Source organism: Rousettus aegyptiacus, unplaced genomic scaffold (genome assembly GCF_014176215.1).
Source record: "Rousettus aegyptiacus isolate mRouAeg1 unplaced genomic scaffold, mRouAeg1.p scaffold_m13_p_18, whole genome shotgun sequence".
Lineage (NCBI taxonomy): Eukaryota > Metazoa > Chordata > Mammalia > Chiroptera > Pteropodidae > Rousettus > Rousettus aegyptiacus.
The window spans coordinates 4,116,667-4,127,294 of record NW_023416293.1 but is presented as its reverse complement, the minus strand read 5'-3'; the positions used below and the strand labels follow the sequence as shown (position 1 = coordinate 4,127,294).

The 10,628-nt window shown below is 40.1% G+C and overlaps 1 protein-coding gene across 1 annotated transcript; it reads left to right on the top strand.

Annotated features, from left to right (window-relative positions):
• Positions 1-514: 514 nt before the first annotated feature.
• Positions 515-8,483, top strand: LOC107517108 (histone H3.3A). The gene is made up of 4 exons (XM_016157471.2): positions 515-642; positions 2,180-2,329; positions 3,440-3,593; positions 7,826-8,483. The coding sequence occupies exons 2-4, from the start codon at positions 2,202-2,204 to the stop codon at positions 7,952-7,954; spliced, it is 411 nt and encodes a 136-aa protein (XP_016012957.1). The 5' UTR covers positions 515-642; positions 2,180-2,201; the 3' UTR covers positions 7,955-8,483.
• Positions 8,484-10,628: the final 2,145 nt, after the last annotated feature.

Here is a 10,628-nt window from a genome sequence, read left to right as displayed (position 1 = left end):
AGCGTCCTCCTCCCCGCCCCCACGCAGGCCACGGCACCTCGGGGGCGCGCGCCTGGGCCCGCGCGGGAGCGGGAGCCCCGTCCCCCCCGCGTTCCCGGCCGCGGCCCGAGACGCCCGCCGGCCGGGCGTTCACCCGCCGTGCCTCCTCCCACCCGCCCCTCCCCCGCACTTCCCCCTCGGCGCCCCAAACCCAGGCTTCGCGAGTTCGATGACGTGTGCGCACGGAGCAGGGTGGGGGTGCGAGGCCCCCGAGCCGGAGTCGGGACGGGGGCGGGCGGCCGTCTCGGCGGGAGCCGGCGGCCCCTCGGCATGTCTTTTGTGTTTGTACACACACGGCGCGAGGCGGCGGAGAGGAGGGAGCGGGCGGTGCGCAGGGGAGGGGCGAGCGCGCGCCAGCGAACGGGCGCGCGGGGGGAGGGGCGGGGGCGTGGCGAGAGCGGGGGCGCGGGGGCGGGGCCGAGCCTTCCCTCCATTGTGTGTGATTGGTTGGCGCGCGGCGCGGGGGCGGGGCGGCGTGTGTTGGGGGATAGCCTCGGTGTCAGCCATCTTTCAATTGTGTTCGCAGCCGCCGCCGCGCCGCCGTCGCTCTCTAACGCCAGCGCCGCCTCTAGCTCGCCGAGCTCCAGCCGAAGGAGAAGGGGGGTAAGTTTCCCTGTCTGCCCGCTTCCCCGGAACCGAGACCCGCTTGCCGTCAGCCGCGGGCAGAGCCCCGGCGGCGCGGGGAGGGGGCCCACAGCCCCTCCGGCTTGGCTCACAAACTTTTTGGCCCAGAAATGGAGGTGAGGAGCGAGTTTCCCTCTACCCTCAGGCGGCGGCGGCTCCCCCGTCTCTCGCCGCCTCAGCCCAACAGCAGCAACTGCCGCGGCGCCGAGCCTGCCCTCCCTCCTCCCCACGCCGCTGGCTCCTCTTTCTTCGGTGAAATCCCGCCCGCTGCCCCTTTCCGGGACCCCAGACCTTCACCAGGACCCGCGCGGGCCTCTTAACTACCGCCCCCGGGCCCCGGCCCCCAGTTTTCGGGCGGGAAAAGGGTGGAAATCGCCGCCGCTTCCCACCCCGGGGTAACTCGCTTTTTGCTGCCTCCCCACAGTTGTTGCTAAGCTTCACCATCTTGTCTCTCTTCTCTGGTCACCGACCATATTTTTTCCCCCGTTTCTCTCTTCCCCATTTCAGAAAAGGAGGAAAATTTTTTACAGAGGGACATTTTTTTCTCCTTTTTTGGAGAAGCGGAAACTTGATGCATCCGAAATGCAAAAAAAAAAAACTTTTGCATTTTTTGGAGGGCGGCACGTGGCAGGGGATCGGGGTATTTTCGAGCGTTTTGGTGTTTTGTCTCTTCGGAAGGAAATCGGATACGTTTTGCGATTGTTTCCATTTTGTTCTGGTCTGGAAGCCGAGTTGGTGCCTGCGCGAGACGCTGGGAGCGAGGCGGGAGGCTGGGGGACCCCGAGCCCAGGGGCCGGAGGAGGCGAAACCAAAAGTTTATGTGGTGCTTGGGGTGGACCCGTCGGCCGGTGCGTTAATTAAAGCCTTGGGTGCGGGGCACTTTTTTTTTTTTTTTTTTCTTTGCGGAGCCTGGTCGGACTGCCGCGAAGACGATGCTTTGTAGAATGCTCGCTGGTGGTAGCTGTTGTTCCTCTGGATTTTCGAGACGCCTTTTTGTCAACATAACTGTAGAGATGCAAAAACAGGAATGTTTTCAGATATTTACAGCAATCTATCAACTGCCAGACGCCAGGGAGGGGAGACTGCGGGGGGGGGGGCGCTGAAACCTTTTTCGCTGTAATTTGACTCGACCTTTTTGTGGTTTGTGGCTTCGTCCTTTTGACTTGTTTATGTTTACAGACATTTCTAATTTCTGCTTTAATTAAAGGAATTGAAGCAAAGGCTGTTAGGGGTCTTTTTGTTTTGCCGGTTGCCGCTCAGATTTAGCATTTTTGAGAGATGATTGGTGTTTAATGCTAACAATTTTCTCTAGTACTACAGTTTGTTTCAAGAAGTCGCATTTGGGTGGTAGACGTAATCTGCACCCTTTCAAATTACGTAACATTACAGTCATTATATTTTATTCTGATCATATGTCCAGATTTGGGGGGGGGAGTGTAGTAGCAGGAAAACTTGTATGTTTGGTAGTTGCATGTGATGATTTTGCTTGCTTTTTTTTTTTTTTTGATGCTGGTAGGTAAGTAAGGAGGTCCTATACCATGGCTCGTACAAAGCAGACTGCCCGCAAATCGACCGGTGGTAAAGCACCGAGGAAGCAACTGGCTACAAAAGCCGCTCGCAAGAGTGCGCCCTCTACTGGAGGGGTGAAGAAACCTCATCGTTACAGGTATTAAAAATAAGAGGGAAAATAATGGGACAGAATCCTGAAGCAGCATCCGTATGATCTAACAAAAAGGTGTAGAGTAAGCAAACTTTTGCTTTGGGGGAACTGACGTTTTCCCTTTTTTGAATATTTGCTAATAAAATTTTAAATCTTATAAAATTTAGGGTTAGGTTTCATTGGGAACATGTTCAGTTTTGAAGCCGTAATCTTGCCCATAGCCCAAAGGAGACCTACTACATCACTAATAATGTTAATAGAATTAACATTTTACTTAGTCATTAGAAATATTTTTTTAATAGTAAAGTGTTATTTTAAAATACATTTTGAGGATATTCTTGCTTTTGGCAAAATAATAAGATTGGGGCATTTGTTTTAGTCAAGTTCCCATCCTCATTTGTTTGAATTGGTTTATTTCCTCTTAGCATTTGGTTTTGAGCTACCCCGAACACTGTTATTAAAGGCATCTGCCATTAGAGGGCATAAGTTGTCCATACTTAGGTAGTCTGCAAATAATTTTACTGTTAGCCTAAAATAAAAGCTCATACAGTGGAAGAAATAAGTCAGAATTGAGGTAAATTTTTCACTGACAATTACATAATAAAAAATCCCACTTATTTGGTATTTCTATCATCAGGAGTATTCAGATGTAATCATATATGAGGAATGGGCAGTAGTCAAAGTAAAGGTATTCTGGGAAATCAAACACAAGTGTATTTTTAAATGAAACTCACTGGGTTGCGTTGGTAGGTCTTATAGAAGAATTGAGGGTTCAGGTGGAAAGGAAAGTGGTGCCAAACAGTGAGGAGCCTGAACAATTTGACTTCGTTATTAGTGGCCTAATATCTTTGGAGCTGTAATTATGACAGAAGTGATACATGTTAAAGATGAATAAAGTAACTAGTACTGTAATAAACTTTGCCAGGATACTGTTACTCTTAATAGACTTGAATATTCAGCTTATAAATTGATAAGTGAAATTCCATACAGAACCTAAAGAAAAGTTGGGTGGTTTATTTTTTGAAAAAATGCCTGTATTTATTTAAGGCTGACCACTTATCCTTTTATGAGTTGAATGTATATAGTAACAATTTCTTTCTTTCTTTGTTTTTTAAGGCCTGGTACTGTGGCGCTCCGTGAAATTAGACGTTATCAAAAGTCCACTGAACTTCTGATTCGCAAACTTCCCTTCCAGCGTCTGGTGCGAGAAATTGCTCAGGACTTCAAAACAGATCTGCGCTTCCAGAGTGCAGCTATTGGTGCTTTGCAGGTAAAATGGCGGGTGGGTCAGCTCTGAGTCAAGTCTTGCTGTGTACCAAGCACAATTCTAAATCTTTGTGTGTGTATATATATAATTTAATCACAAGCCTGTAGGGTAGGCTATCTTTATTTCACCGTTCAGATGGTCAGGTTAAGTTGCTCAAGGCCATACACACAGAACATGAAATCTGAATCCATTTGGGTCACAGAATTATAATTTGAACCTATCTGACTCCAAAGCCTGATGTGCATTCCATTATACTATTTAAAAATTTTAAGCATTGCATTGAAAACGACATTTAAGGGGGAAAGGTTTGGCTTATGGATGTTGCAGGACATTAAGATACGAGACTGAAGGTCTGTAATGGTAATCGGTTTCAAACAGTGATTGATGTAAAAGAAATGTTAGAGTAAACGTCTTGAACTGGAGAGGCACACGCAAGTGAAGAGAGCACACTGGCTAGGGTGGGAAGAGGCAGCGTTAAAGACTCGTAAAGACTCGTGCAGTGGACTGGAAGAAGAAGCAGGGATGGCGGGACTGCACTGGCTGGAAGGAGGAAGGGTGAGCTTAAAGATGACGCCCCGTCTGTGAAGGGACGGGGATTTGAAGACTTGTCGTTTGCTAAAGGGTTGGGAATTTTCACTTAAATGGTAAGCTTTTTGAATTTACTCTTGGCTCCAGGATGTCAGAACTTTGAGAAATACTATTTTAAGGGTGGTTATGTATTTGAAATCTTTGTGGTTTGTGCCAAGATTAAAACTCAGAATGCCCAGAGGTAAGATAATTTGTTTAGATATGTGCAAATAATTAACATCAATAACTTAAGTAATCTATTTTATATTGCATTTGGCATTCCCTAGATCAGTGTATCTCAAAATATGATAAAACTACCTCCTCTATCAGAGCATGGGGTTGGAGATAATAAAAATGCAGATTGCTTGGCACCACCACTGAGATGTGCATCAGAACCTCTGGGGAGAGGCATGTAGAATCTACATATACTCCATTGGATGGTTTTCAGGCTGCTGTTGCTGTGCCAAGCTTTTGCTTTATAAGTGAGAAGGATTTGATAGGTGGATTCTATACTGAAGTGTAATTGGTCGAGCTGTTTCTATGGTTAGTTTGAACTTCCTTTGATTGGTGAATTCCAGGAGTAGGCATCCATTAAATTCTCAATGAATTGAAATTTCAAACTACTAAAATCTTCCAGTGCTGTCACTTAAAGCTTTATTTTCTGTTTTAATCAGTGATTATCTTCAGATCCTATTTCATTTATTAATGCAATTACAAATCACATTTCCCCCACTATATTTTAAACACAGAAATATTACTACTAAGAATCTTAGCATTGATATAAAGCTGCTAATTTTGTGTTCTAGTTGACAGCCAGACTGTGCTCTAAGAACACATTATACTTGAAAGTCCAACATTTTTTAGCTTGATTGTCAGTGATAGCTGTAAATTGAGATTGCTAATAAACATTCTGGGTAAGAGACTATTGTCTTTTACAGTCATGTGTAAACTTCCTTTGTTGAGTTTAAATGTCATTGTACAGACTTGTAAATTAAGATTACTAAACAATCTGGGTAAAAGACTATCGTCTTTTTAATTTATGTGTAAACTCCCACTGTTGCTGTTAAGGTATTATATATTTGTCAGTAAGTGTGGCTATATTGGTTTTGAGCAAAATGCTCATCTGCTGCCCATAGTCTAGCATTAGATAGCTCTTTCTTGGAAAGAGTGATCTTTGTTACATGTTCTTCATTATATTTTCTTTTTTTATACATATACTTCCATTATTTTAAGGATATAGAGAATGGAGTGTTTGCTCATGGAAATATAGTAGAAGAAAGCAGTTGAAATAGAATTCAAAAAGTCACTTTATTTTTGGCTTTAGAATTAAACAATTTACAACTTTTCTAATACAAACCAAATGAGGAGGAGGAGGTAGTCCATTGGGGCTGGTAGAGAAGTTTTTCTGGGCTTGCCATAGATAATCAAGAATTGATTAACGTAAAACAGCTTTTGCCTTCAGCATCTGAGAGTTTGAAGTAAGGTATTTTTATGTTAAAAATGGACATAAGTGTTTTGAAATGGTGGAAAAGTCAGACATTGGATATATTCAAAATGTTATAAATTAATGTTGCCTCCTAATTGTAAGTTTTGTTTGGTTATTTGCCATTATCTCAAAATTGTGTTTGTTGGGCTATAAATTAACATGGCAGTCTTTAGTGCCATTATGGCCTTAATGTTTAGGAGACTTTGGTATTGGTAATGGAATTGGAAATATATGGGTTGTCAAATCCCTTCTGTGTGTTGAATCTTCTCCCAGAGTTGACCAGACACACAAACCTGTAAAACATAACTAGGTTCTAAGACAACAGTGAGAGCCCCAACCGTCATAGTACCAGGGGAGCCTATAGATCATACCACTCTTAAAGGGTCTCAGAATCACAAGACCTGTTGGCTTGTCCATATAGCATTTCATACTGCTGCATTTTGCAAAAGTGTTCTATATTTTTTATAATCTTGAGGTGAGATGAGAAAATTAAACTGGTTTCTTTTCTGAAGAACTTCACCCCTAGTATGTGATAGGCGTTTGTGAATCTTTAAGAGTAGGCTACAGTATGCCGTGTTTTCCAGACTTTTTACCCATTTCTAGAGTATTTTAATAATGAATCCCTGAGTATTAAAGACTGTTATTAGTACATTATTTGGAGTAGTTATAATATGAGGGACTAATTATATAGAAGATGCAAATTTAAATTAGGGTTTGCTATAAAAATGACCCAACACATATTTATTGAACATCTACTTGAGAGCAAGACATTATGTGTATAAAATGAGATCTCTATAAAGTAATTTAAGGGCATTAAAAGATGGCTGGTGTACAAGGCCAGCGAGTGCCAAGGAAGGAGGAATTCAAGGTTACTTGCACCTGGATACCGGGGGCAAGAGAAGTGCTTGCTTTCTCCTTCATGGAACAGGCTTGAGCGAGGCCTAAAGACTAGGTAAGACTCAGCTCTTGGTAACAAATGCTGCAGGAAGACCTGCAGAGTTAGTAAAATTTGGATGAAGCAAATTTTAAGTGTTACGGGCTTGGATTGCTCAAGTATTTTTGTGTTCCTTAGTTTCATTACCTAAAGATTACAAAATAGAAATAATTTTTTTAATGAGGACAAAAATAGCAACTAAAAACTTTTCTAAATATATCTTAGACGGGAGAGATATCTTCATAGATAAAGAGAGAAGGCCAAGTAACCTCTCAGTGCTTCTAATCTAAAACAGTTGGGCTCGCGACTGGATGAGTGAAACAAAACAGTTGCTTCACTTCAAAATGAGGAAACATGTTTTAAGCTAAAGGATTTTTCAGACAACTGTAAGATTTACTAACAATTTAAAAGTTCATTATAAGTAGAAGTTCCCTTTTTTCCTGTTTACATATCAAATGTTAATGGATCATACACAACTAGTAGTTTTTGAGTAATAGGGATAAGAGGATGTATTCAAAGAATTTTTTAGTGTAATAGGAAAAACCAGGTGAATCAACATTAATAACTAGAGGATAACAAATGTCATTACAGATTGAGGCATGTAGAGGAAGGTTAACTTGGTAGAGGATGGGGCGTGGGGGTGCATCTCCTAAGCAAAATAGGTCAGGTCAGAGTATATAAATAAGACACTAATCTGATGTGTTCTGAAACCTGGAGAGTACTCTGATAAAACTCAGGTGTAAAAAGAAAGGTAGATGACCATAGATGGAAACCAGTTGTCAGCTATATTGGATTACTTGGCAAGGCAAAGGTTCAGATAATCTTGGAGTAAGTAGGATTCAGAATAAGGAGACACTGGGGGTGGGTATTACTTTGAATTAGATACACGATTCCATTTATCTTTGTAAGGATAAGAATATTAGAGTTTAAATTTGATTTCTTTACTCAAGACATTTCCGTTCATTAGAAATCACATACTAACATTAGAAATACTAAACTTTCTTGGTAATGAAACAATTTGACTTTTGTGTGATTTGATAAAGATTTACATACTTGAGCTTTGCACTTTTCCTATGCTGCCTTTTAGCTTTATCCCACAGGTTTTAAAAATTTAAGCTATTTGGTAAACTAGTAAACCTCTTATGAGGTATGTTTTTTAGGGATTCAAAAACCTGATTTTATTTTAGCCGATAACAGATGTATCTTAACTGTCGGTAATACCATTGTTTTTCTTTATTCCTGTTGTAGGAGGCAAGTGAGGCCTATCTGGTTGGCCTTTTTGAAGACACCAACCTGTGTGCTATCCATGCCAAACGTGTAACAATTATGCCAAAAGACATCCAGCTAGCACGCCGCATACGTGGAGAACGTGCTTAAGAATCCACTATGATGGGAAACATTTCATTCTTTAAAAAAAAAAAAAAAAAAAAATTCTCTTCTTCCTGTTATTGGTAGTTCTGAATGTTAGATATTTTTTTTTTCCCATGGGGTCAAAAGGTACCTAAGTATATGATTGCAAGTGGAAAAATAGGGGCAGAAATCAGGTATTGGCAGTTTTTCCATTTTCATTTGTGTGTGAATTTTTAATATAAATGCGGGGACATAAAGCATTAATGAAAGTCAAAATGTTTCAGTGAACAAGTTTCAGCAGTTCAACTTTATAACAATTATAAATAAACCTGTTAAATTTTTCTGGACAATGCCAGCATTTGGATTTTTTTAAAACAAGTAAATTTCTTATTGATGGCAACTAAATGGTGTTTGTAGCATTTTTATCATACAGTAGATTCCATCCATTCACTATACTTTTCTAACTGAGTTGTCCTACATGCAAGTACATGTTTTTAATGTTGTCTGTCTTCTGTGCTGTTCCTGTAAGTTTGCTATTAAAATACATTAAACTATACCTGCTTTTGGTCTTTTATTATCACCCTTACCAGTATAGTTAATTGACTTGAAGTGTACACATTCAAAATAATTTGAGTATCAAGCATTTTGTCAGTGTCCTTCTCTTGATTTACATGGATTATCCATTCCATGTGTCTTTATGCGGAAGAAAACAACGTAAAAAGTCCACCAGTATGAAAAAATGGGCCAGTGTAACACATGAAAGTATTTCACAAAAAAATACTAAGGAAAATTCAAGAAAACCAAAATTCGCTGTCGGCGTCTAATCTAAAGCAACTTTTTAAAATATTTGCTTCAGTGTTTTAGAGGCCACACTATGGGTGACAAAGCCCCATTAACTTTAAATAGCACAAAGTCACCCTTCGCTCAAAGTAGAAGTACTATGGTTTCATTGTTTTTGGATGATCTTTTTCCAACCCCATCTTTTTAAGTTTTCATAAATTTCAATATTGGCTGCAACATTTTTAAAAATCTTCAAAATTGTAAGGCATGTTGGATGTTCGGATTGTTATCTAGAACTGCAGTTTCCAGTTTTGTGGTAAATTGAGTTTTGTAAATTTAATTGAATCATCTACATTCAGATTGTCAGTGCCTCGAAATTTAATAATGCCAGTTAATCCCTTTTCAATTGTTGGAACCATATTCCCTGTTATAGCCACTTTTGGCCATACTTTCCAGTAAGCAAAGTTGATGGCTCTAGATCACTCAGCTAAAGCAGTGTTCAACTCCATTTAATCTATAAGGTGGGAATAATGCCTTGATATAAAGGTTGGATCAAGGAAGTTGTATTTGGTAAATATACAACTTTTATATTTGGATGTTCTAAATTGTGTGAATGACCAGCTGCATTATCTGAGTATTTTTAAAGGCTTTTTTAATATAATTTTCAGCTTCTACAGCAAAACATTTGTAAAACCAATCCTGAAAAACAGTCACCCATGCTTTTATGTTTGCCATCCAAGGAAAGGAAAGATCAATTCTTTGTACGTTGAGTTAGGCAATTGTTTTTTAGAATTATCGCTAATAGTGAAAAAAAATGTAAGTGGAAACCATTTATGAAAAGTGTAAATGGGAATATTTACCATGTATAAAAAACTGCATAAGTAAGGGACAGGTGTATATGCCTTATATTGGAAGAAAAGGAATTACTGGCTTTCCTCCTAATTTTAAGAATTTGCAGATACCGGGTCTATTTGCCAAAGCCAGATCTTAACCCTTTGGATATGTTGCATTCTGAACCTGTAATTTCCAAACCTAGCTGGTGAACAATCACATGAAAATAATTAAATCTTTAAGTAGTAAAAGTACATTTATAAACATACTACACTATTACACTTCGTTTAATGGTAATTTAAGAGCAAATATAAATCTTCAGCTCAAAAATTAGTGCGTTGGATATCTGTTTTAAGATGCTGTGTATTAAGCCTGAAGTTAATAATCAAGCACTAATAGTTCTTAGCATCTGTTGTATTTAGCCTTGTAATGATTAGTGTAAAATGGGGATAATGAACCTTTTAAGACCCGTAACACCTCCCTAACGTCATAACATTTTGAGTTGAAGCTCTCCAGAATTAAAGTGAAATGCATCAGTGAACCAAGAACAGATTCGTGTCAATAAGGTATAATATTGGGCTTATGTTCTTACCAGTGTTAAGCTCCTTTTTAGCAGTAACTTCATTTTTAGATTGTAGGTCATTATAAAATCCTTTAATGAGAGAATTATGGAATTATTTTTAGAGCCTCTTATTTGTTAACCAGAAATCCTAGTTTTCAGTGTGATCCTTTGCATATGCTTCTACAGGCAGGTACTAGTATTAGAGTATGAGCAAAAGTATCTAGTTTATTCATTGTGATATGAACTACTAGAAGTCAATTGTGGCTGAATGTCCCCTGGTCAGTTCATTTTCTTCAGTGAAAGGGACACATGGCAGTCCTATCCATGAAAATAGGGGAAGTGGGTGTCTTCAATAGAGTAGGAAAAGTTATCTGCTAGTTATCCGATTCGCTGTTGTGAATCAATTATCAATAAGAGAATAGCCTTCTTTGAGTTCTTAGACTTAAATTTTGCTCTAAAAGCTCTAAACGTTTCTACTTTTTTTTCTTTCCCCGTGAAATGGTCATGTTAGCCATTGCTTCATTGTGT